Source organism: Pseudogymnoascus verrucosus, assembly GCF_001662655.1.
Source record: "Pseudogymnoascus verrucosus strain UAMH 10579 unplaced genomic scaffold scaffold_14, whole genome shotgun sequence".
NCBI classification, from domain to species: Eukaryota; Fungi; Ascomycota; class Leotiomycetes; order Thelebolales; family Thelebolaceae; genus Pseudogymnoascus; species Pseudogymnoascus verrucosus.
Window position 1 is genome coordinate 75,546 of NW_017263665.1, and position 26,209 is coordinate 101,754.

Genomic DNA, 26,209 nt, shown 5'->3' on the forward strand with positions numbered 1-26,209 from the left:
GCCTCACCACCCCCAGCCACAGTTTGCATGCAGCTTCACTTTGTTTAATTGGACAAGTGCCAGTTATGTAAGTTTCCAAGCGATTGACCATCTAACATCTCCATTTATGGTAAAAATGTACGTTTACATCTTTGAACCATGTGCGCTGTCGTATTATTGACTAGTACAACTGCTAAGCTATTATATTAAATATTATACGAAATATTATTTGGCACGAGGAAGTAGAATCAATAATTGAGCAAAATGCTTATATCTAATAATGTTATTGATATGGGTCGGATCCTAACGTATTTTTGCCGTGGATCCCTCAACTACTATTTGTATACCGTCTACCCATCGCATCTGAGCGAATGCCATAAATTCTCATAAACATACTGTAGTAATGACTAACACATCCGTTTTTATTCCACCTTGTTCTCCTTGCCATCTCCCTTGGGCTTGACATGTTTCCGCACAGTCGCCACCATCTTGCTGAACCAGAAGATGCTCAGAGACATGACTACCGTGTGGGTGCACATGAAGGCGACAGCGACCCACCATGGAGCGCGGTGCTCAAGCGCCAGAGGTGACTCCGAGAGGGAGTAGTCGTATAGCGTGAATGACGGTCTATCTGCTTGAACCGCAGTAAACACGTCGCCGAAGAAGGTGAAGGTCATGTAGGAACCCCAGAGCAGGCGACAGGAGGCAAAGGTGACCATGAGCACGATGCCGTTGACCATCTGGATCTTAGACCCAGCCAGACCCATCTTGCCGAGGAACCAATGGATGTTTACAAATGGCGTTGATAGCTCTACCAGGCCGTACTGGATGCCATAGTATGGACCGAAAGGCCGCTGTGGGGACAATAATGTATTAGCATGTGATAACACGAGGAAGCCAAGGAAAGGAAAGAGCGAAGACCACGCACGAATCCCAAAATGGAGATGCAGAACCCGACAACAGCGTGAAGCAGGTCCAAAGCACCTAGTGTGCTGGCGTTGGAAGCGCAAGTACCCAGGTCCCACATAAAGTAACCGGCGGTGAGAGCATGCACGAGCCCGCCGGCACCCGTGTATCCCCATATCCGGTCCTCCCAGGTGGCATTGGCACGTTCCTGGTCAGCCAGGATCACGTATGTCAAGGCGATGGAGAGAAAAGTCGAATTTACAAAGGATGTGACGTGCATGTCCCATTGAAGCTGTGTCCGCCGGGGTAGGCCACGGTATGTGGCTGGAAACAGACGCGCAGACAGGAACGGTGCTAACACGGAGTTGACGGTCGTGTAGAATACGAAACCGAAGAGCACCTCGTGCGCGTGGAGCGGGAGAGTGTTGAGGTGTAGTAGTTCGCACATAGGCTCGAGGGCTGTGCGAAGCCATAGCGGCGGAGCGAAAGGGTCTAACATCGCGTTCTGTATAGTGTTTCTGTTGTTGTAAGAATAAAGATGTGAAGGCTGGGAGATTAGGTTTCCCGTCCAGCCACGATCGTCGATTTAGGGATTTGCGACAGGGGTAGTTGACTGGTAAAAGCCTAACTGAACTTCATTTACGCGCTAAATTTTGTTGAAAACCCCTGGATCAGGGGCCGCAATCTGTTATCATTGATTGTTTGAATATGGGGTTTCACAAAAGAACAAAGCACGTGATCCAGGCTATACTATGACCGAGACCCCTACAAAGAGGTTGTGATCACCTCCCAAGGAATACTCGTCATATATCTCTAAAGGCCTATACTTTCTTCTCCGCCCAGAGTTGGAGATTACATGTAGTGTCAGATTCCTAGTCTCATTAGCGACGCTGTTGATCGGAAGTTTCGATAGCTAATACTGAGCCATGATAGTCGGTGAATGAATTATCACGACACCGAATTCGTTGTTGCATCCAATGGACCAAGCCGTTGTTTTCCCTTTAAGGTCGAGGCTGTCAGACGGAGAGTTATTATGCCTGTCTGCCGCCAAGAATGTGGATCAAAGATCCCGACGCAACCCCGCTTCTACTGTCACGGAAGAATGACAGTTGTACAAAAAATTGAAACGACTCTGTTGAGCTATAAATCACCTTTATTCTTGTCCAGGCCATAAAGGTGTACTACCGCCGTTGTCGCCGATTATCGTGACTGCGTTGGCTCTTCATAATTTCTCAGGTGCTACATCAGACTCCGCTCTAACGACGCCGACTCCGCTGGCTGGAACCTACTCCGCATTTTGTATACAGGCAATTTCCTTACAACATGGTGTCTCTTCAAGCTGGTCACGATACTAGACCTCCGGCCGATGCATGTAAGATCCACTTTCCCGCATATATTTCATGATATAGAATGGTCAACGTGCATTGCAAAATATGGATGGGTATCTCTCCCAATTCCGAGAATATCATACCATTATTTATCATTGGCACCGGGGGCGGGCTGAACTAAGTATATTAAGAGAGTATCTTCGATTTTGTTTTACTCGCAATCGAATACTGATATGTCAATCAATTTCAGACGAGCATATGATAACTACGTTGTTGCCCATGGACCCAGACCTTGAGATCGAACAACAGACTAGTCAGACCTGGCAGATACAGGACTGGAAGAAACTGGAAAAGAGAGTATATTGGCCAACCTTCGAATGTGGTGGATCAACATGGTGCGTCATAAATATTACATCCTGATTTGAGCTATGATCATTTATCTAACTATGCACAGGCGAGTACTAATGTATCCGTCGGGAAACAATGTGGAATTCGTGTCGATGTATCTTGAAGCTGGGCCCAAAATAGACAAAGAAGAAGACGATTGGTATGCCTGTGCCGAGTTTGCAATAGTCCTGTGGAACCCGAGCCAGCCATCGAAATATGTTTCAAATGGTAAGCCTCTTCCCATGGCTCGCTATGACAAGTTTCATTTGCCTGACGCATATCCAGTTGCCAAGCACCGTTTCCACACGGCGGAAAAAGATTGGGGGTTTACAAGATTCTCACAACTGAAGAGTCTATTTGGGGAGCCCGGGGGAGACCCCGAGTCGTTCCTCCTGCAGAACGGAGAAGCCAACATTACGGCCTATGTCCGCGTCTACAAGGACCCTACTGGGGTATTGTGGGAAAATTTCTTGAAGTACGTGCACTGTAATGTTACCAGAATCGTTCTGACTTAATATCTAGCTATGACTCAAAGAAGGCGACTGGAATGGTTGGCTTAAGAAACCAGGGCTCAACCGGCTATCTCAATGTGGTTTTGCAAGCGCTATACTTCATAACTGCCATCCGCAAGGTATACTTTATCACATAATATGATCTTTCTTGGGAACTAAACAATATAACTAGGTTGTGTATGAGATACCAACACGGGAGGGTGCAACGACCGACGTGGCGTGGGCACTTCAGCGTCTGTTCTACTCTTTACAGACAAGTGAGACGTTTGCTACGACGAAAGAACTCACCAATTCATTTGGCTGGAGCCCAATGATGGTCTTTCAACAGCAAGATGTTGTAGAGATGCTTCAAATACTAATATCTCAGCTCATGACAAGGGCAGAAGGGACCCGATCAGAAGACTTGCTGCTAGATCTATTCATAGGCAGGCAACGGTTTTTAACATCTAGCGCCAACGATGACCGTGTGACTTCCCGATCTGAAGATCTTTATATTCTATCATTGAACATCCATGGCCAGCGGACTCTCCAAGAAAGCTTAGCAGAATATGTGAAAGTTGACACATTTAATGCAGGAGCGCAAGATGGACCCCAAGAGATGAAACGCGGCATGATTGTCGACAAGTTCCCACCCATTCTTCATCTCCAGTTAAAGCGATTCCAGTACGATATCAGCGAAGATGCCATGGTAAAACTTGACGACTTCTTCGAGTTTCCAGACGAGATAGACCTCAGTCCGTACCTTGCTGCCAATGCCGACCGATCGGAACCATGGACATATGTTATCTATGGTGTTGTTGCACACAGTGGTGGAATAGCCGGAGGGCAGTACAGTGCGTTCTTGCGACCGGCCAAAGATGGCCAGTTTTACAAGTTTGATGATGAGAGGGTTACAAAAGCGACATTGAAAGAGGCAATCCACAATAACTTCGGAACAGAAGATGGACAGCCATCTAAGAAGCCTACCGCATACTTGCTGATATATATTCGGAAGTCGAGGTTAGGTGACCTGCTTGGAAATTTCACAAAGGATGACGTGCCACAACGTATCAGTATGGAGCATCTGAAGCTTTGAGATCGGAAGATGCTAACTGAGACGAAGTGCAAGAACTGACCATAGAAAGCGCGGAAAAGGCCCGTAAAGCAGAAGAAGAAGAAAAACGGCAGCTCTACGTGGAAATCAGCCTCATTTCAGATGAGACATTTCAACACCACCGCGGCCTCGACTTGTCGACCACCATCTCAAGCCCAACTGACCTTGCTTCTCCCAAGGCGTATAGTATTCTTGGTGCCGCGACGCTTGCCGAGTTTATCTTGAAGATTGCCGCAGAGAAAGGATTGAAGTCTAAGAAGATCCGATTCTGGTTGATGGCGAACCGTCAAAATAAGACGATTAGGCCGCAGTACCCTCTCGAAAACCACACTGAGACTTTTGACCAGATCATAAAGAAACAGAATATCAACGATCGTAAAATTCGCTTGTATGCCGAGGAAATGGAACCGGAGAAATCCATTTGGCCTCTGAGAGAGGGTTTGAATGGCGAAATTTTACTATTCCTGAAGCACTATAATCCACTGCAGGAACAGGTACTAGAAGAGCCGATGAGAGGGGTCTGCCATATCTACGTCCGCAAGAATGACAAAGCTAGCGAACTGTCTGCGCGCATTAATAGGATAATGAATTGGCCGGCCGCGGTGCAAATGATACTATTCGAGGTATTTGTTTGAATCCAAATGCAACGTCGAAATGCTAATATGCGTTTAATAGGAAATAAAACCAGGGATGACCACGATGATGGATCCCTCTGAAACCTTCCAAGGCTTGGAACTTCAGGACGGGGATATCGTTCGGTTCCAGAGGACTACTGAGTCATTGATACTGTCTTCATCACTGGCCGACAATGTGGCTGAGATCCGTATTTAAGTACAGGCCGCTGCATTTTACCGTTCGATTATTATATTTCATATAACACGGGTTTAAATGTTATGTAACCTCTATATACTACTCACTGATTGAAGATACACCGAAGCCGCTCTCAATGCTACGCACCCTCTAATTGACAAAAAGTCCCCTAAAATCTAAGCGCAGCACTTCCGCAAGAAGAAGAACGTGAAGAAGTATGGCCTTGATCTGATTTACGCTTGAGATCTGCTGCTAACCTGTCTGTTTCCTTCAATTGTTTCCCCATACCCCGTGGAAACCAAAACCAGCAACAAGTGGCATCCTATGTAAAGGATTAGTAGGTAATACGTAATACGGGGTGCTGGAATGGACACTTACTCGGCGCGTGCAATCTCCTTCATGTTCTTTGCGTCAATTACAACTAGAACACTTTGTTTGCGATTGGCATCAAGTGCCATAGTTAGGAGAACACCGTCATCCTCGCATGTACCTTTTGGGTTGGCAACAAAGACTGGCTCGGAGGGCAGATGGGGTGTGCGGGGCTTCCAGATAGTTGTCCGTCTTGTGTGTGTATCAACTTTTACGAGGGAATCGGTGAAGAATCCTCGCTCCTTGATGTGGATCCCATAACTAAAGAAGTCAAGGTTAGCAATGGCCCTAAAAGAAAATTAAATAATTTCACTTACGCATAACGGTAGGGCTTTCCATGGTACGCTTGGTTGAGGCGAGGTAGCTCGATGTTCCCAGACTTGAAGTCCAATTCAAAGTCGGTAACAGCTGGGCGGGTGATCAACGTGCCATTTGCTAGAGTTCCATGTGCGTAATCTTGAAGCCTGAAGCGGCGGAAGGTACCTGCAAGGTCATGAGGCGCAGTGGCGTTGTGATGACCAACATATGTACGAAGATTCTTGATCCGAGCGGCTTCAAGGAACGCGTTGGTCTTCATGACAGGAAGGTCAATGACGATAGACCCATCACTATCCTCAAACGAGTTGATCTATATTCAGTGAGCCATTATCTTTGCCATTGCAGTGATGAATGCGATTTACCTCGTGGAATGCAAAAAATGTTTCCGAAGTGTATTTTGCTACAACTCCACCTTTGACTTTGTCGATAACGTCTAGAATAATATTAGCTGGAAATTAGAATAGGATTTCTGTTTTGGACTCACAAAACAGTGTTTTCCGTTCTGGGTCCCAATCTTTTATGTTGTCCAAGACGTTGTAGTAAGGCTTTGATGTAACTTTTCCAAAGTCGGATTGCCAGACAATGAGAATGACATAGTTTGCGGTGCTGAACATGGAGTGGATATATGCCGCCGGAGCATCGGTGATAGTTGCCAAGATGTTACCCTTCCCCGAGGAATTGATTTCAAATACGTTATACTCAGGAGGCGTCACCTCGGTATTCAACATGTAGTTGTAAAGCTCGCCAGACTTGCCACTAAAAGGGTTAAAGTTAACAAGGGCTGTTTATTAGGTGGCGCCAAGATACGAGTTAGTACATACTGAGCAGGATGCGCACAGGTCTTATCGCCTGTGATGTTGGTGCTTGTTGCTTGGTAAGTAAACAGTTCAATAGGCTCGAGAGAGACAGGATCTAGTTGCTGGAGAGTACTACCCAGGGGTTAACATCGAAATACTCAAAAAAAGGCCAAGTGCGATGCTTACTTTCCATCTGTGGTCTTAACCAGTGTCACAAATGGCCCGTGTTCAGTCCCTGATACGTTTCTATCCAACCCTGGGAAATTGGTAATGAAAGATACGGTGACACTGTCAGTGCTGGCATCGCCGACAGGGTTAACCCCATCGCGGTAAGTAGCTATAGCCAGAAGTTAGGCTCGATACTTTACGAGTATAAAAGCAGCACGTACTCTGAAAGGCACCAAAGATAACTTTGCATGGATCGCCCCCGAAAGATCCACCGGGAAAGAGTCCCGTTTCCCTGACAACTAAGCAAGTTAGGTCTGAAGCTCTTGGAATTTTGGAACAGACTTACAGTCTTGGAGTTCGTCAGATGCATTGCGGCTATGATAACTGACTTTGCCATCTGAAACCTCAAAACGATGGTTTCGACTGAACCCATCAAACCAATGTTCTGCCGTGTAGTTTCCATTATCCCATGTGGCTGCTGCCCCACGATACAACGACCCGCTATGGTATGTAAGCTATAAAATCAATTTTAAAAATGGTGCAGAACGTACGAGACCCAGCGAGGAATCTAATAGATGTTAGTATCTTTAGTATGTTCTTACAGAAACAAAATGATTGAACCTTACCTTTCCTTTAACCTTCAGGTTGACCGACTGCCTTATTTCTGGCGTTCCAAAAAATCCAAGGGTGAAGGGGTTTGCTGGCGAGTGTTGATGTAGATCAACTGCAGTGCCACTTATTCCCAAGGCAATGGAGGACAATATCAGGAAGGTAGATGTAACCATGATGGCGGGTGCAACGATGATACTAGATATCCGTGGTTCAAGAAAGGGCAGTGGAAACCAATTGAGCAACTGATTGTGGCGACTAAAAAAATACTGGGAATTGCCTTCACATTTATATGTATCGGGGGACTTCCCCAATTTGAAGCCCACTCCGTATAATACTAGACGTTGGCTTGAATGATGCCTCTGGTCTCATATTGACCTGACCGCCTTTGTCATTAAGCTGTCGCATAATGATTCTCAAAACGTATGTGAACTGCGTTATTGTGATGGCGGAGTAGTAAGACCTATTGTTAATCAAGTAATTTACCAAGTCATAGTTTCCTTTTAGAAGCCAAGGCGTTTTATGGTTTGGTTGTTTATACGGCTGGGGTGGAAAGCGTTAGTGTGCTAGGCCCGATTAGGGAAGTTACCATTCTGTCAACGAAGATCGGCTGGTAAGCGCGCAGGATCCAACGAATTGAAAGATTCCAGCTAAGCCACGAAGGGTCAAGTTGCTCCGCTGGGGAAGGGATGATTCACAACACATCAACACAGCCTTCCGTCGCCAAGAAAATATTAAGAATCAACATCATCCCGACCATGCACTAGACGCGCGTAATGGCTCTCCTTGAGTACTAGACGGGTACTCTGAGCCAAAATAATGACCAGCCTCAATTCTGATCTAACGTCACAAATACCGGAGTTTCCTTTCGTCTGGGATTAGCGCACAGACAAGGTGTCTCGATGTTACGCAAGCTTACGAATGGCCAGGCTCCCATTTGAAGATATAACGGATGGTGAATCAAGTCTTAAAGTAGTAACATACCAACCTCCTGTCTGTCACTGGTAATATCCGAATATAAGCCGGGTACCATTCGGCACCACGATGTCCTCCAGCGCCAGAGCTGCTACCAAAGGAAAGGAGACGCGGATTCGGAAATCACTTGGGAAGTCCCAGCGGGCATGCTCAGCTTGCCTGAAAAAGCACACAAAGGTAGTTATAACCAGCCGCCGGAATCCACGGCGAAATCTATCATACTAGCGGTGCGTTCCACTCAAATTTCATGCTTATGCTAAGTACCAGCGTTTAGTGCGATGAATCCCGCCCCCAGTGTTTAAAATGCATCAAGTACTCGCGGGTATGTACTTACGGCGAAACGGATCCTTCGAAAGAATGGCAGCGGAATATTCTTACTTTTAATACGCGCGATCTTTCGGGTGAATCGAGCAAAAAGGCTTCCGAGAAATCAAAACATGGTACTCACTCAACCACTGACAGCGATTCTTCGGAAGCTACAACAGTCAGTAGACGACAAGAAACATCCTGTGTACCTCGTGGCGTCCCTGCGCTGGCTGGAGAAGGATACAGTGGACGGGATGTTCAAGCCTTGTCTCATTTTGCCGCTGTAACTGCCGGAGACCTTATTGGCGGCGAGCGGATTTGGACCCAAGAGGGCATACAGCTCGCATTCACAGTATGAAATTGTGTGTTCCAGTATAATATGACAGCTAACACTAATAATAGAATGATTTCCTCATGCACGCCATCCTTATGACAGGTACTTCACATCTTCAACGCCTCAACCCAGAAACCCATCAGGATTATAACGCCCTATCAACCAAGCACCTCCACCACTCCCTTCGCGCCTTTCGGATTGCACTCAGCAGCCCCACCTACGTGGCGAACAATTTCGAAGCCGTTGTAGCCACCACCATGCTCTTCATGATGCAGGCGTACAACAACCCAATTTTCGATCCAGAGAACCCCAGCGTCGATGCCTTGCTCCAACACTGCAGCGGACTCTTTGATATCATTCGGTTCCATCCTAACCAGGCACCCTTTACCATTTTTCAGCCAATTTGCTTGCCCAGACTCGTTCGTGCTGCAATGCCAGACTCTGGCCCGGCTCGTGGCCTGGTCGAAATGATTGAGAGTCATGCTCTGGACTATGGCATTCCAGATCCTAATGGAAAGTTTTACATGGGGGTTATTAAAAGCTTAGCGCCTGTTATAGACGCTGTGATATCGCGGCCACCATTTGGAGGGGCACCGCCAAACGCACTGCTGCTCTACTTTGTTCGTTGGCTCGCATTTCTACCCACCGAGTTTGTCATGCTAGTCAACTCTTACGATCCGAAGGCCCTGATTATCATGGCCCATTATTATGCGGTAGTGGCATTTGTCTTGTCGAATTGGAAGAACGGGTGGTGGTGGCTGCGAGATCGGCCGGAGTATATGATTAAGAATATAGCGGCGTTTGTGGATTCTCGTGGATGGGGAGTTTGGATGAAATGGCCATTACTGTTGCTACAATTTTGCCAAAAGAGCGATGGAAGCTTGGGGCAATGGTCCTCTTTGAGCAAGACCCATTCTGATGATACTGGTGCGGCTGAAACGGAGATGGGAATATTGGCTACGGTGGAGAGGCACGCGAGAAAGATCGCGGCTGAGGAGTGATCATATACGCCTTTCCGTTGCATCCCACACACATTTCATGATCACTTATCCGTATGGATTTGAATATATAAACACCGAAATAAAGAGATGGTAAAGGAGCTAATCTAGATGTTAGAGTAACAAGATCAGAGCTGGTGCTCAAATCCAGAGATACGAAAGGATCTAGAGAAAAGGTGTTGGCATATAAATAGGTCGCGTGGTCTAATGGTTATGACGTTTCGCTCACAAAGTATCATAAAATATGATATCCGAAAAGGTTCCGAGTTCGATCCTCGGCGTGACCTCGAAATAAATCTTTTGGCAACATGAATATCAGAAACAACTACAGTGCTTCCGATAGAGAGACTAACGTACAGAGACTCTATCGTGGTGGTGTCCAGAAACGTGAGAGCAGAGTAGGAATTAAATAACAAGATTTATATCAAATATATTTTTACATCTAATTTACCGTATAAACGTGTGTACCTTTTTGCTTTGAGCGAATTGAACTCCTGGTCTAACTGTAAACGAATCGAATAGGACGATCTGACGACGACGAGCATTTCAACAATCCCATATTAAGGTCAGCTATGTGTTCCTGATGTTACATGATAAAGGATCGCGGGTCGACCCGACTTACCCCACCATGTAAGACCTACTATCACAATGAACCAAACACCGATGGAACCATCCCGACCCCCCATTAAGGAAGGTAGAAATGGTATTCCTTTGGCATTGAGACATAGCGTGAGCCCCTACAGCTAGTTGTCCGTCCCGGCATTTGGGAATGTCTTCCGGGCCTCCGGGTTATAACGAGTCTATCGTCACCAATAATATGCTTTATCCTCAGCTTACGACCCTGACTATATAAGAATCAGCTCTGTCCGCACGCCTGCATCACACAATCATCAGGAGTGAAAACAGCAATATCCCCTATAAACAGCAACAATGGCACATCCCCCCTTCAACCCACCTCTCACCCTCACAACTCCATCCCATACCCTCATCCTCAGCGAAGGAACCCCCGCCGACATCCCCTCATTATGCACCATCTGCTATGACGCCTACGCTACCGACCCCATGCTCCACGCCACCTACGGCACCGCCTCTCCCGCCGCCATCATCGCCTCCAACGTCAAAAGATGGGAACTCGACTGGCCGCGCCCCAGCCGGCACGTTTACAAAGCCGTCGACGCAGCTACTGGGTACTATACCACATAAGCCCCAGTCCCCCATCTCCCGGTGAGAGAAAGTGGCTAAAATAGACCCAGCGAGATCGTCGCGGTCGCAAAATGGGTCTTCCCGCATACGCCAACCCCGCCGCCTGAAGCGTTGGCAAAGGTCGGGTTTCCAGAGGGCGTGAATATGGCGCTTCTAGGGGCGTTTTTTGGGAGGTCGCTTGAGAAGCGCGAGAGGTGGATGGAGTGGGAGGATATGTACCGTGCGTCTTTATTCACCATCGAAGGAAGTTTAGGGGAGATTTTACGGAGAGGGCGAAGGAGATAGTGCTGACGCTCTAAGTAGAAATGAACGTCCTCGCCGTTCTACCAGCATATCAGCGCCTGGGGATCGGACAGGCGATGCTGGCGTCTGTGCTGAAGCTGGTGGATGAGGAGGGGCGGAGAGTGTTTGTCGAGGCGACTCCCGAGGGGGGGAGCTTATACCGGAAGTTCGGGTGGGTGGAGTGCGATGAGCGTCTGAGGTTTGATTTGGCAGAGTTTAAGGCGGGGCAGGGCGTGCTGGAGACGACGCTGTTTTTGATGCGGGAGCCAGGTGCGGGGGGGCCGGGGATGTGATGTGAAGATCGGGGATGGCCTGGATGACGCCATATAGAGGCGCATATATAGTGGGCAGCTATTTGATAAAACTTCTAATTTAAGCTCTGGGCACGTACGGTGGAATAAGAAACCATGGTAGGATCTAAAATCATGTACATTTTTATCGCTGCTGCCAAAAAAAGTCAGCGTAGTCTATGTTGTTGTATCTAGTCAATATCCATCCCATCCACCGTCGTCTACAACAGCGGGTTCGGCCTGTACTCTGGGGCCGCATCGGTCACGCCCTTCTTCGCGCCCTTCTCCTCGTCCTCTAACGGGAGGTGCTCTCCATCCTCGAGCTCACTGATGTACTTTTCCGCCTCCAGCGCTGCGATGCATCCACTTCCCGCGCTCGTAATGGCCTGTCTGTAGCGCTTATCCTGGACGTCACCAGCCGCGAACACGCCAACCTTGTTGGTATAACTCGTTCCTGGCTTGGTCACTAGGTAACCCTCCGCATCCGTCTCGAGCTGTCCCTTGATCAGCGCAGTCGCTGGGTCGTGGCCAACAGCGTAGAAAAGTCCGTTCGCCTCCATCTTCTCCTCCTTGCCAGTCACCACGTTCTTGACAATCATATGCGACATCAGTCCACGGTCATCACCAGTCACCTCACCACCAACGCTGTTAAAGCGCACAGTAACCTTCTTGTTTGACAACAGCCTCTTCGCCATTGTCTTGCTCGCGCGCAGGTAGTCCTTGCGAACCAGCACGGTAACATGGCTACCGTACTTGGTCAGGAAGAGCGCCTCCTCAGCAGCCGAATCTCCACCGCCAATCACGACCAGCGGCTTGTTGCGGAAGATAGGCACGGCACCATCGCACACTGCGCATGCCGAGATACCGTTCTGCCAGTACTTGTCCTCTCCAGGGAGATCGAGACGGCGCGCTGACGCACCGGTTGCGATGATCAGGGCGTCGGCGGTATGGGGCTCGGCGTCCTCTGCGTATTCGAGCCAGTATTTGAATGGGCGCGAAGAGAGGTCGACCTTGGCGACGGTTTCGGAGACGACTTCTGTGCCGAAGCGCTCGGATTGCTTGCGCATGTCCTCCTGCGATCGATAGGTTAGCTTATATCCTGGTACAACGAGGGGTAGGGGACCACGAACCATCAATGCCATGCCGCCAATACCGTTAGGGAAACCGGGAAAGTTCTCGACATCGGTAGTGGTGGTAAGCTGGCCTCCAGCAGCAATACCGTTCGCCATCATACCCTCATACAGCACGGGCTTGAGCTCCGCGCGCGCGAGGTAGATAGCCGCTGTGTGAGCGGCGGGGCCGGAGCCGATGATGACGACCTTGCTGTGCATCGTTCGCGAGCGAGCGAAGACGGGCGCGGGCGCGGCGGTGGAGTTCTGTTTCGTGAGGGAAGCTGCGGCGACGAGAGGGAGTCCCGAGCTACTTCTGAGGAGATTGGCGGAGCGGCGGAAGGCGGAGGAAAACAGTTTGGCTGATTTTTCGTGGGTGAGGAGGTTTTGAGGCGGGGTTCGGCGATGTGTCGAGATCGTGAGGTGGGTGGTGGTGGTGGTGGTGGTTGGGGGGGGGGAGGAAAGTTTTTGGTGGGGGTTAGAGGTCAATTAGTGAGGTCACTTGGTGATTTGACGAGAAGTAAAAGTAGAGCGCGTTGGCGGGTAACTTATAGAAAGTATGGGTAAGGCTGGTTTATAATAATTTATCTGGGCAACTCTATGTGGAAACAAACAGTCGCGAAACCGGCGGGTACTTTTCGAGCGTCTCGGCCTTTGACACGTGACACATTTTCCATTGTGCTGACATACCAGCTTTGATAAAATTGTCCATCGAATTCTCGAATGCGGTTTTGCAAATGCCGCGGCATCTGATAATTTGAAATACTGAGTCTAGCCTCCAAACTCGGGAATTGCGCAGCTTTATAGCGTGTATTATTTTAATTTTAATATCCGAGCACAGCTACTTGACAAATCCAGCTATTTACACGTCTCTCCGACAAATACTCTTTTCCTCATATACTCGTAACATGCCAGGAAGTGTTTTCATACCCCAGGGTACCCCTCAGTGCTTTCCCTTCTCGCCAGACCCATCGACCAGCATAAGCTGATGCACCGCTATTAGACCTCGGCTTCTGGTTATTATACAGTAGATTGTATTTCCAACTCCGACCCAAGAACGCCCAAAGAACCTTAAAACTCCGAATAATAACACTGAGCTTATCAGACCAGTATTATCGCCGCCAATATCGCTCCAGCCAGGCTCATCATCAGACCGCTTTGTCGGTGTACTGCTCCACCATCCGCAACAATGTTATCGAATGGGCTCCCTCCACCTGAGAATCTATTGGCGTCGATTTGTTGCTGCTCTCTTGATCGGCCAGGCTCGCCCTGCTTATTCGAATTTGTAGTCTGTGGCGCCTGTACCTCGGAGGTTGTTGACTCTGGTGTTGGCTCCGGTGTCGACTGTGGTGTGGACACTGTCGTTGACTCTGATGTTGATTCTGATGTTGGATCGGGATCGCCAATTCCAAGAACCGAGGACTTTGGTGCCTGAGACGTAGTAGTAGTCGGTTCCTCGACAGTTGTACTTTGCGGAGGTTCTTGCGACGTCGTTACTGGCGCAGGTGTATCCGTCGGCTTTGTAGCAACTTCAGTCGGTGCCGCTGACTGCGTTGGCACCTCGACTCCGTTACAGACGGATGCGATGAGCATGTTCTGGAAGATACGGCCAAGGAGCGTGCGACTGTCAACTATGACACCAGGACAGACGGTATTGAGGGTGCTGGATATGCTCTCGAGCGATGCAACGCATCCTACAGAACATGCGCCGCCGGCCTGAAAATCTCGTGCGCTGCAGCCCTCAATCGGGCGGTTGTATATCGTTCGACATTCACCAGTGATTCCAAACGGTAGTGCTTGAAAATTGCCTCCCAGAGATATGGAAGACGCGGCCTGCGCAGTTGTGGCGAGAAAAAGAAGAGAGAGGCCGGTGGGGGAGAGAGGAGAAATCATGTTGCGCCACGCGCTGATCAACAGCGCTGTGAGAAGTGAAGTGAGGCCAAGAGGAAAGATAGTCAAGAGCAATGAACTTGGTCCCGACGGCGAGCACAGGTCGCTTGCTGACAAGCTTGATTTTAGCGGGCGTTACCAGATGGGATGATGATGGTGGTGTTCGTCGCAGGGGTTGTCGGTTGTTGCAGTATCTTGAGACAGTTGATGTTTGAGGGTGCCTTCTGGCTCACAATTTGTGAGACAGTTGAAGTCAGGAATGAGCCCCTGCCGCCGTTGAACCGGTGCGTTCTTGCGATAAATCGCACCAGTAGTACTAATCCGTAAGATTCCCCGTGGTAAAATCAAGAATGCCGTCTGTCTCTGACGGAGATGTCTGAGTTAGTGTATGCGATTTGTTGACCGAGATATGACAAAGAGCCCTCGAACTCGACACGCAACGCGCGGTATTTGTCGCGACAGTTGGCTTTGCGCCGGAGAGAATAGCAGCCGGCCGAGGATAGAGAAAATAGGGAATCACGAATTACTTCGTAATATCCACAGTCTGATTTTGTGTGAATGTGTAACTATGTGCTGGTGCTGAGAAACGCAACGAGAGCGATGGGAAAGATATCCGTTTATGAGACGCGGGGAAGTAGGAAACATATAGGCCTACATATAGAGACCTTCTCCAGCTCTGAATAAGAAAGCGGATAGATTCATACTTATCGTTCCTTGGGGAAGAGGGGCCTCTCCCATTCAATCACTGCCAATCGTCACTGGAGACCCAATGCAGCCTGTGGTGCGAATGAAGCCGCCAGGAACAGTCAGTTCAGGAGTAATAACATGCAACGCGGAGACTCTCCGACCCCGTTCGAGCTAGGCTGGGCCGCCAAGGGTGACAAGATGTCCATAATATACCTATCAAATTCCTACGCCGAGACAAAGTGACGCCCATAGCGAGTTTCGTTGAGTAGTAACAATTCGATTCGTGCAGAATGTTGAAACTCGAAACACACAGATCTTGTTTCGAGAGGGTGACGGCCCTTTTTCGTCCTGTCCGCTCATTGGCTGACAAATGTTCCCAATCGCATTTGACAAGGCTGTCATGTAGGTAATATGGTCCGTGAGTCTCAGCTGTAATGTCAGCCTTGTGATTGGCTGGCCTTCTCAGCCTTCCCGCCGGGTGAGGCAACATCAACATCGCGGGAGCGACAGTACGTAGTTTGTCGTTCGTAGCTCTCAGTAATACTCAAGACAGCCTGGGCATCGGCGAATATGCGCATGGGAATTGCGCAAGGGCGACTTCACACGACTGCGCCTGAGACGATATACCCCGAGTTTTCAACCGCGCTCTGATCGCACCAGATATGCCTCCGTGAGAGGTTAGACATGTTGCGCAACAATGGTCCAGGGGAAGATCATCAAGAGGCTCCTTGGTCAGCCTACGAATGACCACATCTCCGACCCAACCATCACGTATGATGCGCGTACCACCAGAGAATTGCAGAGGCCCACCTTCTCCCAGGATGCCACCCATTCTACCGGGTCGCCGCTTACCTGCGTCGACATCTCCCCATCTGGCAACTATGCCGTAATAGCGGGAGACAAGGTCTTCAAGACCCTAAAGATCGAGGGCCCGAAAATCGAGGAGCAGACAGATCTGCGCGCTGCGATAACCATCCCTGGCGATGGACTGAGCGACCAGCTGAAGATTGGAGCCGTGCGCTGGGGCCACGGCGAGATTGACAGCTCGATAGTGACGGCATCGGCAAATGGAAGGGTCACAATATACGATCTCAATCGCATAGGCAGCGGCTTCGAAGTTGGCCGCATAAAAGAGCATCAGCGCCAAGTCCATCAGCTGTCTATAAATCCCTTCAGAGCGAATCTGCTGCTCTCTGCCAGCCAGGATGGAACGGTCAGGTTTTTCGATATAAAAGCTCCAACAGGGCGCAGCAACTTGACATTTATCAGCAGAGCCGTATTCAAATCTAATGCGGAGCCAGTACGAGATGTAAAGTGGAACCCAACCCGAGGATTTGAATTTGCATGCGCAACGGTGTCCGGGACAATACTCCATTGGGACACGCGCAACCAGAAGGCACCTCTTCTGAAGATCAATGCGCATGATGGCGCTTGCATGACACTTTCATGGCATTCCGATGGCGAACACATAGTTAGTGGTGGACTGGATCAGCAATGCTTTATATGGGACCTATCAAGGAATGCCGAGAAGAGGCAAAAACCCAAGCATTCATTTGCAACTCCAGCACCAGTGTCCATTGTGTCCTGGAGGCCGCCGTCATGGTCATCGACTGCGCAGGCTCAACGAGCTGCCCAAGTTGCAGTCGTCTACGACGATGTGAATTCTTTGAAGACCCAAAAGTCCACAGTACAAATATGGGACATTGCTCGCCCAGGACTACCGTTTAAGGAAATTTCAAGCTTTGAAACATCGCCCACAGCCTTGAAGTGGCAGCATACAGATATTCTCTGGACGGTGACCAGGGAAGGAGATTTCAGGCAGAGTGACATTGCATTCGCGCCAAAGGTTATTGACCGCCGAAGCTTGTCAACGTTCGATTTCTCTCCGTCAGGCGAAGTGTTGATGTTGTTAGAAGAGCGGCGAGGCCGTTCAAGGCATGTTAATTTAGGGACGAACGACAAGCCGGTGAGAGCAAGGCTGTCAATGACGAGCCAAAGCCCTTCAGGTAAGCTCAGCATCAGCCGTAGTGACTCAGAAGAAGACACGGCAGGGAGCTTCTTAGGCCCGAAATCAAAGCCAAGCAAGAAGCATAAGCGCCATACCAATACAAGGTCTGCCACACCGCTTAGTACTACCCCGCCGTCTGGAGGAGATATGGCGACTGTGATGAAGTTGGAAGAGTCTATCAAAGTTACAGGGCCGTACAAGCCATCGCAAACGATGGCTATTGGCCATGCGCCGTCTGCTGTGCATCGAGATGTATTCAAATTTCTCTCAAGCGCTTATTTGCAACGGATAGCCAAGGATCTCCAAGATGCCGAGACCGCTGGCCTAAAGCGCGCTCCTATTCATGAGCGCATGGCCTCCATCATGGAGTCTTTTGCCCGAGCCGCAGAGTTAGTTGGCCAATACCGTCTATCTCAGACCTGGAAAGTTCTCTCCTATTCTATAAGTTTACTCCTTATTAGAAGAGCAAACTATCATCGAGAACTTCGCCTGGCTGAGGCTGAAAAAAACAAGGCTAGCCAGGCGACAATTGAAGAGCAACAGACGAAGGATAGGCAAACCTGGGGGCGACACAGGATACGTGTAGATAAGACACCGACGAAACGGACACGGTCAAAGTCACCTGTGAACCGAAAGGAAGGTCACATTAGCTCTATAACAAGGAGTATAATGGCAGAGGAGGAGAGCACATCGACGATGACTACTCCACTCGCGAGGCCAATGAGAGATTCGTTGATTTTAGATACTACGACACAGAAGCCGCTCCCAACTTTCGACTCGGAAGTGTTTAGCCTTCCGGAGGCAGCTCACTCCCCAGCCGATCAAAGTAATTTCTCGAGTAGGAAGTCTTCCGACGCATCCGCATATGAAGCGGGCTACGACTTCTACGATTTGGATGCTATCGCGAACACGCCCCCCATAAGTATTATTGTCCCACCACGGAAAGCCCCACTACGTCTAGACGGTGGCTTTCCTCACGATGGCTCCACAGCACACCCTGGGGGAATGCTGCGTCATGATTCAAACGAGAGCTTCCAGATGTTTTCCACGTCTGGTGATTCGCAATTGAGGTCGTCGTTTGCCTCCGACTCAGTTGGCCGCCGGTTTAAACATAAGGAACCATCTGAGCAATATGCAAGTTGGGAGAGCAGCGACCCAGCGTCAGAGCGTCAGAATGCGGAGAGCTTTAATTCCCAGGGTAGCAGCATACCTGATGATAGCCTACGACCCAGAAGTGGGCACAGTAACCACCGGTCTCAAACTCCCACACCCTTCCCTATTGAACATCCGTCTTTGCCATCTACCGATGAAAGCAAGATCTCTGAAAACTCAGATACAGAGTCAGAACACGAAATTATGTCCATTCACTGGCAAGACCTCGATTCCGCCGCCGATTCCTTCGAAGCTGTCGATCTTTCATCTCCCGAGATCCTTGATATTGATTTCGTTCCCCAACGCAGCGACCCACCGTTCACCCCTGCTGCGATTGACCCTCACCTACTAATCCCGCGCACTATCACTTTTGAAACTCAGACCTCATCCCTCAACGCGGCCGTCATGGTGCTCCTCCTGCTTCCCCACCTCCTCCCGGGCACTATCGACGAGTTACAAGCTCCCGCCATCCTATGCCAGTATCAGAATCGCCTACAGAGCATGTTGCTCTTCACCGAGGCAGCGCTACTCCGCAAGCTATCATACCCCACTTACCCAACCGTCTACGGTCAGGGTCAGGCCAAATGGGGCATGGACATTGGGTACTTCTGCCAGACGTGCCGGCGAGCGCTACGCAAAGACGAGAATCTCCAAGTTGGCAAGCGGCTGCTGCGCTGCGAGCGATGCAGAACTTACCTAGATGGATGCACGGTTTGCCGGCAGCAAGAGGAGCCGGAAGTGGCAGAATTGGAATTCGGTGGCGATGAAACGCCGCCGGGAGGCAGGAAGGAGGTCAAGGCGCAACCGGCTGGGAAGTTGTGGTGGTGGTGTCAGGGCTGTGGACATGGTGGGCACAGTGTATGTCTGAGGGCGTGGCACTCGGGACCACCGACTCTGGAAGGCTCGGATGCCAGCGATGGGTGTTGTCCGATGGAGGGGTGCCTGCATCCCTGTCTACCAGGCCGCTGGCGTGATGAGTGGATGGTTGGTAAGGCTGTTGTGCGGGACACCGAGCTGAGTAAGCTTGTTAAGGAAGGGACGAGGGGGAAGAGGGCTAGTATCAGTGGTCTTGTGCGGCGCGATGATAAGGAGATAAGGATTAGTCGCGCGGTAGAGCAAGTGAGGGGAACGTTGGGGTCCGGAGGAGCTGTGGATAAGAAGAAGAGCGTTAAGGTTGTGGCTCCGGGCGAGGAGTAGGGGGGTTTATGGGTAGGTGTTGGTTGGCTTGGTAGGTGTATATCTGGGCTCCACCAAATGTGTTTGAACTGGTTAGATGTTATAATGTATTATTAATGGGTAATGGGTAATGTGTGGATGGGAAGGGATTAAACCTCCAGGAATAAAATCTTTATCATTACGCCCTACGCGATTGCTGTGAGCCTTGCTTGGGATCTACATCTACGTGATGGGTGCACGGTTACTCGAAATGAGGATGAGGAGATTGGCCCGAGCTTACTCTTCACAATCTGGGGTTGAGATTCGGTTAAATTGATCGCGAATTATAAAGTTTGGACAGACGACAAGTATTTTTATGCTGGAGTCAGAAGCCCCTGAGCACCAACTGAATATTCGGGGTACGTGAAGGATCGACCATGTCTCCTATGGTATCAGCTTCACGTATTTCCAAACTTTTTGGCTGGCTAGTAAACGCCGCCAAATCCCAGGGCGATGAACCACAGGCCTCGACCCCCTCAACTGATGACCAGTCTCAGAGACCTGGCGCAGTAAATCGTCCTTGGGTACGATAATTGGATTACAAAGCGACAGTTCAGCTAATAGATCCAGGTCCTGTCCCCGTTAGAGAAGCTACCTCTAGAGCTACAGGTTCTTATTTTGGTATCCGTTCCGGACAGTGACACGTTGCGAGGTCTCATTGATGCCTCCCTGGTCTATCATAGAGCTTATGTATCATCCAAGAAAAAAATCCTCTCGGCACTGATCGAGAAGCAGCAACTTCCTGGCACGGAAGTTGATGCGTTGGCAGCGTTATTATCACTTGATTACGCCGATGGTATGCAGGATCACCCGGATGAAGTGATTGCCTTCCTTGATAGGTACCGCCACGCCAGAGGGAGGGGCAAATGGTTGAATAAGAAGAACCCTCCGCTCCCTGTCCGGTGGCGACCACCACAAACAGATGCCGACGACCTGATTACCATGGTTCGGTTTCACAACTATACCGAGCTCCTCACAGATCGAGTCTTGGAGTACATGGAAAAGACAAATGAGAGGTATAAGTTTGCTAAGGTGGACGGGTTCATCACCATTTCTACACAGGAAAGAGTGCGCATCTATAGGGCTATCTATCGTCTCCAGATATACTACAATTTATTCGGCATGGCAGAGTCAACCTCACGTATGCAGACTGACAATCTGTTTGTGGATCCAGAAGGGGATAATCCTCCTCAAAAACAAATCTGGGACTTATTCTTCAGGACCTTCACGGGCTGGGAACGAACGGAGATATATACGATAGAACACGTCGTGATTTCCTGCACCGTGGAATTAATCGACAAGCTGGTTCCAGACCCGGATAAGGATGTCCGATATATATTACCACCTGGTAAGTACATACATTAAATGGGTATGCTGATAACTTACTGGCAATTAATCTAGATGATTTCTATTATCTTCTCTTTGAATCTATCGCCTGCGCTGGACCTCTATTTTTGGCAAAGGTCATTCGTCAAAAGACACTCGAGCAGCAATACTCGGTCGTTGCGGACAACTTTGACTGCCTCTTCAGTTCAAAGTCAAGCAAAATAGGATGTGGACCCATACATTCGAGCATTATGAACCTTTGCGCTGCGGAGGGTTTTCTACCGCACCACCTACTGTATCCAGTGGATAAAATTATTTTCGCCATAGCTACCATGGAAGGCGACGGAGATTTCGATCTATCACAGATGCCCTGGTATGAGATGCCCAGCGCAGGATATGAATATTATTTCCGGTACTCCCAGTTTTGGTTACCCGTAGACGGTCGACACAACAATACGCAAGAGGAGGGTGGACATCCTATAATGGCGTCTAGGCTGAGAAGGGTTTTACAAGGTGGACCTTGGTCATTTGTGTTTTGGGACCGCGAGAGGCTGGTTCAAGTTGGAGTCATGAATGCATTACCCAATAATAGTTCTATATAATTCTTGGAGCTGCTTTGGGTATTGGTTTTGGCATGTACCAAATAGACGCTTCGCGTTCTATTTTCCGAGTATTCCCTGGGCGTTGTATGGCTGGACGGCCACCTCGACTGGGACACCTAGTTTTGGTCAAGGAAAACAACATGTATATAGCTGTAGATCATGGCTTGACATGTACATAATATCTTCAGCTTATAAGTTGCAACCCAGCATAATGCTACATAGGGAATAACAATCGTCCGTCTTATTTAATTTTCACGTTTTGTGAATTACAAAGAGCTCCGTCAAGCTTAGTAAATGGTTACATTAGGTTGGTAAGCTCAGCTCCGGGAGTTACCAGCCCTACGGAGCTGAATTATAGAACTTAGAAATCTTGGATGTGTAGTTTAAAGCCACAGCTTACCCAGGTACCGGCTACGCTTGCTATATTGGGACATAATTTAGCATCTGACATTCCGGGGTTTTATACCTTATTTTGTCATATTTTGCACTGATGGGATCAACCACAACTGGGGGTTGACTAGGGCTAGATTTCCTAGATTTCCCAACACTACCGCACAGCAGGTAAACTAAAGTATTTTACCCCTCAGCCACCTCATCAGCCAGTCCTATTAAACGGTAAAAAGAAGCAAAAAAAGAAACTCCCTCGGGTGGGGTCGAACCACCAACCTCTCGATTGCAAGCAGAATTACTATTTAACAGTCGAACGCGCTAGCCATTGCGCCACGAGGGATTCTTAACCACTGAGCTAAAGACCCTGGATTGATGGGTGCTGAGATGCTATGATTTGTTTAACACAACGCATTGCTTCGCCGCATAGTATATTTGACGGGTCTCAAAGTCGCGAGGCAGCTGTTTCATTATACGAAAACCCAGAGTACCCACCGGCCTATGACAATGTAACCGCAACTTAAGGTCACTCGGGGGGGTTGTTTAACCCACCGTATTTCTAGTTCAACCAACCGGAATTTCCCGCAGTTCCACCTGCCCGTTGACTCTACGAAGGTGATGATAGCCCATATCTTGGCCGAAAGCTGAATATCAAAGAATAAGACGGGATGATTATTAAAACGGCCAAGAATCGCTGATAGTTCTTTTGCGATGCGTTTATACTGTTGGAAACCCTGATTGGATCTCTACCCCAAAGGCACTTTGATTTTGTGATAGTCGCAGAGTCATTTTTGCTGGCTGTTGCACAGCCGCATGCTTTGGCCGGTTTACATGGAGTATATCCAAAAGCTCAGCTTACATTGCCAGGATATGTTATTTGTGACCCGAATATGGGTTTATTCCTCGAGTTTCGTCCATTCAGTGCTAGTTTTTCGTCATTGACTGTAGAGATCACATCGAGTCAGCGCAAAATGGACAGAGGTGAGCCTTGAGAGACGAATAGTCTCATAATAATATAAATAGGAAGACAATATCCAGTTTACATGCGCACTCCTCACAAGACATCAAATCGTCAGATTCATACAAAAACGTAGGCGTTTAATCTTTCCAAATATTTATTAATAAAATATTATCCATCCTATTTGAACTTCACTAATCAGACCTAGAATACAACCACAAAGCCACCAATACAAAATAATCCAACATGCACTTCTCCACTATCCTCGCCGCCGCCTCCAGCCTCCTCGTATCAGTTTCCGCCGTAGGCGTCCGAATCTGCTACAACTCTCCCTTCCAGGAGTGCACAACCGTCACAGGCGGCTCAGGCCAATGCATATATGTCGGCGCTCCGTACAATGACCACGTCTTTTCAGCAAATGCATTGTCTGATACCAGCTACTGCGACTCCTACAGAGATATCAACAATGGTGCTTGCAGTGGACCATTAGTGGGGGGCATTGATCAATCCGGATACTCGGGGCTGCCATACGGGTCGGACACGAGCGGGTTTGTTTGCTACGCTTAAAGTGTGCAGAAAATCATGTGAATGGGTGCGCTGAAATAGAAAGTGAGGGAAACGTGGACGCGGAGGAAGAAAAGTGATGAGATAGGCTCTTTGTCAAAATGAAACCCGTCTTTGCCATCTGTGAAAATGTGCATTGGCTGGTTTGTAGCTGTAGTTACCGCTATTTTAATGTCACTTTCAAGTTTTCCCACTTCCTATCACGCCCCCTAAATCGTCATAAACCAATACCGAGTCGGGGAATCCCACTCCATAAACACCTCAGCCTCCATAGCGTCAACCGCAACCTGCTTCGGCATTTCCATACCTAGATTATACGCATCCGCCATCACAGCGTCCACGACTGGCGCACAGATATATACCCTTTTAGCCATAACCTCTTCTCGGCTCTTCGCATCCTTTTCAAACGCCCCATCGGGGCTTAGGATCATGTAGTACTTTGTATAACCCCCAAATCCCGGCTTCATTCGTACCACCATCCCTGGTCGCAGACGGTCCTGAAAAGGCACATCTGACTTCGTAGCCGGCGCATCTCCGGGCAATACGGCAGGAGCTGACTCGGAGGCGGCACTACGGGCGCTGCGTGAGTCAATGTGCAGACGCCATAGCTTATCGTAGAAGGCACGGGCATGTTCAGGGGAGATATCAGGGGATTTGAGGCAGCGGGCGACAAACTCGCCTTTAGGGAGTTTACATAGTTGGGTTCCTGTTTCGGTGGGGGCGACGATGGCGTGAGAGATGGCTGGGGTGCCGGACTAAAGGGTCTGTGTGAGAAAGGGAGCGCTAGGTCTGAGACGGGACGACTTACGTTCTTCTCGATCCATTCGGTGAGGGCTTCGTGGGACCAGGTGCTTGGTATATTGACATTGTAGGCTGCGGGCTTGGTCTTTGGGACCGGCACACGGAGAAGCTCGGCGTACCGCAGGGTGTTTTTACTTGGTCCGGCATCTGCTGCGTTGGGTTTAACGCAGGCCAGAATAGCGGTTTTGCAGTAACGGTCGCCCTTTACGTCGAAGACATGCTTTAGCACTTTCGTCAGGACGCTGCTCCGGAATGGAACGTGGACATTCATCGCTCTCTTGTTTGAGGCCACACCATCCGTCATATTCCACATTGCTCTGCCTCGGATGCAATCCTTTAGCGTTGATAGAGACATATTGATATCTCGAGTCTCTTTCATCCGGTCTTTGGAATGCTCCTTGACGTCTCTATCTACCTCACTTCCAGCGAGATCAACAAGGAATAGAAGACCATCTGGCGCATCGGTGACATCTCTGTTCACAATCCTGATACGGCAAACCGCATGAGAGCGGGAAGAACTGTCGTTCTTGACAGTGGCTGCTGTCTTTCGGAAAGACATACTGCGCTCAATATGCGAAAGAAGTTCTTCGGCAGTGGCCGGCTTTTCCTCAATAGCACCTACGAGTTGGGATTCGCCAAAGGCATCTTCCATGACAACAATCTTTCGGCGGTCATTTAAGAGGTCTGCTGTGCGTTAGTATCCGAGGCCTTTGAGTGCGTATCTGCCCACATGATAATGAGCTGGTTGACTGGGGATTTACCAAACGCTTCTTTTCCAACTAACTCAAATGCGCATATATATATATCGCGGCTGCCCTCAAGTTTGCCATTCATAAGCTCGGCAGCGGCCAGTTTCTCCAACTCGCTTACACTGTGCGTCTTCCCGGATCCTGTCTGGCCATAGGCAAACAAAGTGCTGATCCCACCCCCCCATGCCCAGGGAACCAGTGGAGCTACAAGATCATGGTAGACATTTTCAGACGTCTGGTCTGGCCCGTACACTTTGTCGAGTCGGAAACTGGACGACTGCGAAGACTCATCAGCACCTTTGCGCCCTGAGGTAGGAATAAAGGGGCTCACATACGTTTAATGCTGGCTGGCCATTGACTTTTCGTCGTAACTCGTGGACATCTGCGAATCCTTCTTCAGAGCGTGCGTAGACGCCAGTAACTTCCTGATCCTCAATCTCTTTCGGGAGCAGCGGCCGGATACGTGCGCCTATGGATGTATCCCCACCCGACTCGGAGCCACCGCCGGCGGCTTGCCCAGGCGCAGGTTTGAAGGCAGCCACCTGCTTAATGTACGACTCTCTGTTTTCCTGAAAAAATGCTTCCATGATGAATGTAAATAACCAAAATATTTATCTTGTTTGGGCTGATACAGCAAGATTGAATAAAGGGGATGTTTGTTTATAAACAACTTCCCGCGTTGCTATCGGATATGTAACCGATTTCTAGGCACCCTTTTTTGGGCTTCCCCGTAGCGACTTGGCGGTGGAAATTGGTGTTTTCAGACTGCTGCCTTGGAGGTCTTTCTCGTGAAATGAAAACATTACCAAATTGAATTCAATAAAAATGAAAATACTTTCCTTGTAGGTTCAGTCCTTAGGAAGGTTCATGAGGCATCCAAAACGACAGTGATCGTTGAAGCGCTGAACCCTGGTGGGACGGAAACCACCGAGATAAGCTCCCGCCAATTACTTGGCAGGGTACCTTGACACTTGGCTTTCAACTACCGTACAAACAAGCTTTGAGGAAGACTCCTTGGGAATGCGACCTCATGATGGGTTACACGATCCTGCGTCTCGCATGTAGAGATATATGAAAGCTAGGAAATGGTGTCACTG

At 49.1% G+C, this 26,209-nt stretch overlaps 11 protein-coding genes and 1 non-coding gene across 12 annotated transcripts; 6 read left to right on the forward strand and 6 right to left on the reverse strand.

Annotated features, from left to right (window-relative positions):
* Nucleotides 1-246: 246 nt before the first annotated feature.
* On the reverse strand, nt 247-1,554 carry VE01_03888 (uncharacterized protein). Its single transcript, XM_018273369.2, has 2 exons — nt 908-1,554; nt 247-833 (listed from the first exon to the last, which is right to left on the reverse strand). The coding sequence occupies exons 1-2, from the start codon at nt 1,382-1,384 to the stop codon at nt 402-404; spliced, it is 909 nt and encodes a 302-aa protein (XP_018131704.1). The 5' UTR covers nt 1,385-1,554; the 3' UTR covers nt 247-401.
* Nucleotides 1,555-1,776: 222 nt separating this feature from the next.
* On the forward strand, nt 1,777-5,184 carry VE01_03889 (uncharacterized protein). Its single transcript, XM_018273370.2, has 8 exons — nt 1,777-2,257; nt 2,464-2,608; nt 2,668-2,828; nt 2,886-3,075; nt 3,123-3,231; nt 3,285-4,164; nt 4,215-4,828; nt 4,881-5,184. Exons 1-8 carry the CDS (start codon nt 2,209-2,211, stop codon nt 5,034-5,036), a joined length of 2,304 nt encoding a protein of 767 aa, XP_018131705.2. The 5' UTR covers nt 1,777-2,208; the 3' UTR covers nt 5,037-5,184.
* Nucleotides 5,059-7,762, reverse strand: VE01_03890 (uncharacterized protein). Its single transcript, XM_018273371.2, has 11 exons — nt 7,294-7,762; nt 7,219-7,235; nt 7,014-7,168; nt 6,889-6,966; nt 6,686-6,836; nt 6,524-6,631; nt 6,187-6,458; nt 6,065-6,135; nt 5,702-6,012; nt 5,394-5,645; nt 5,059-5,337 (listed from the first exon to the last, which is right to left on the reverse strand). The coding sequence occupies exons 1-11, from the start codon at nt 7,450-7,452 to the stop codon at nt 5,286-5,288; spliced, it is 1,626 nt and encodes a 541-aa protein (XP_018131699.1). The 5' UTR covers nt 7,453-7,762; the 3' UTR covers nt 5,059-5,285.
* A 170-nt stretch (nt 7,763-7,932) lies between these two features.
* Nucleotides 7,933-10,319, forward strand: VE01_03891 (uncharacterized protein). The gene is made up of 3 exons (XM_018273372.2): nt 7,933-8,428; nt 8,526-8,909; nt 8,960-10,319. Exons 1-3 carry the CDS (start codon nt 8,321-8,323, stop codon nt 9,890-9,892), a joined length of 1,425 nt encoding a protein of 474 aa, XP_018131698.1. The 5' UTR covers nt 7,933-8,320; the 3' UTR covers nt 9,893-10,319.
* A 182-nt stretch (nt 10,320-10,501) lies between these two features.
* On the forward strand, nt 10,502-11,863 carry VE01_03893 (uncharacterized protein). Its single transcript, XM_018273373.2, has 3 exons — nt 10,502-11,076; nt 11,143-11,312; nt 11,396-11,863. Exons 1-3 carry the CDS (start codon nt 10,820-10,822, stop codon nt 11,665-11,667), a joined length of 699 nt encoding a protein of 232 aa, XP_018131697.1. The 5' UTR covers nt 10,502-10,819; the 3' UTR covers nt 11,668-11,863.
* On the reverse strand, nt 11,756-13,021 carry TRR1 (thioredoxin-disulfide reductase). The gene is made up of 2 exons (XM_018273374.2): nt 12,795-13,021; nt 11,756-12,737 (listed from the first exon to the last, which is right to left on the reverse strand). Exons 1-2 carry the CDS (start codon nt 12,993-12,995, stop codon nt 11,886-11,888), a joined length of 1,053 nt encoding a protein of 350 aa, XP_018131602.1. The 5' UTR covers nt 12,996-13,021; the 3' UTR covers nt 11,756-11,885.
* A 563-nt stretch (nt 13,022-13,584) lies between these two features.
* VE01_03895 (uncharacterized protein) lies at nt 13,585-15,649 on the reverse strand. The gene is made up of 2 exons (XM_018273375.2): nt 15,368-15,649; nt 13,585-15,026 (listed from the first exon to the last, which is right to left on the reverse strand). The coding sequence occupies exon 2, from the start codon at nt 14,664-14,666 to the stop codon at nt 13,875-13,877; it is 792 nt and encodes a 263-aa protein (XP_018131696.1). The 5' UTR covers nt 14,667-15,026; nt 15,368-15,649; the 3' UTR covers nt 13,585-13,874.
* A 244-nt stretch (nt 15,650-15,893) lies between these two features.
* On the forward strand, nt 15,894-19,878 carry RTC1 (SEA (Seh1-associated) complex subunit). Its single transcript, XM_018273376.2, has one exon. The coding sequence runs from the start codon at nt 16,048-16,050 to the stop codon at nt 19,705-19,707; it is 3,660 nt and encodes a 1,219-aa protein (XP_018131695.1). The 5' UTR covers nt 15,894-16,047; the 3' UTR covers nt 19,708-19,878.
* A 164-nt stretch (nt 19,879-20,042) lies between these two features.
* Nucleotides 20,043-21,894, forward strand: VE01_03897 (uncharacterized protein). The gene is made up of 3 exons (XM_018273377.2): nt 20,043-20,249; nt 20,296-21,073; nt 21,127-21,894. The coding sequence occupies exons 1-3, from the start codon at nt 20,103-20,105 to the stop codon at nt 21,651-21,653; spliced, it is 1,452 nt and encodes a 483-aa protein (XP_018131694.1). The 5' UTR covers nt 20,043-20,102; the 3' UTR covers nt 21,654-21,894.
* Nucleotides 21,895-22,290: 396 nt separating this feature from the next.
* VE01_03898 lies at nt 22,291-22,383 on the reverse strand (the record flags this gene model as incomplete). The annotated part of the gene is made up of 1 exon: nt 22,291-22,383. It is a non-coding gene; the product is annotated as a tRNA-Asn (tRNA).
* Nucleotides 22,384-23,244: 861 nt separating this feature from the next.
* VE01_03899 (uncharacterized protein) lies at nt 23,245-23,565 on the forward strand (the record flags this gene model as incomplete). Its single annotated transcript, XM_018273378.1, has 1 exon — nt 23,245-23,565. The coding sequence occupies one exon, from the start codon at nt 23,245-23,247 to the stop codon at nt 23,563-23,565; it is 321 nt and encodes a 106-aa protein (XP_018131603.1).
* An 86-nt stretch (nt 23,566-23,651) lies between these two features.
* Nucleotides 23,652-26,002, reverse strand: VE01_03900 (uncharacterized protein). Its single transcript, XM_018273379.2, has 4 exons — nt 25,448-26,002; nt 25,125-25,389; nt 24,371-25,047; nt 23,652-24,317 (listed from the first exon to the last, which is right to left on the reverse strand). Exons 1-4 carry the CDS (start codon nt 25,697-25,699, stop codon nt 23,772-23,774), a joined length of 1,740 nt encoding a protein of 579 aa, XP_018131709.1. The 5' UTR covers nt 25,700-26,002; the 3' UTR covers nt 23,652-23,771.
* Nucleotides 26,003-26,209: the final 207 nt, after the last annotated feature.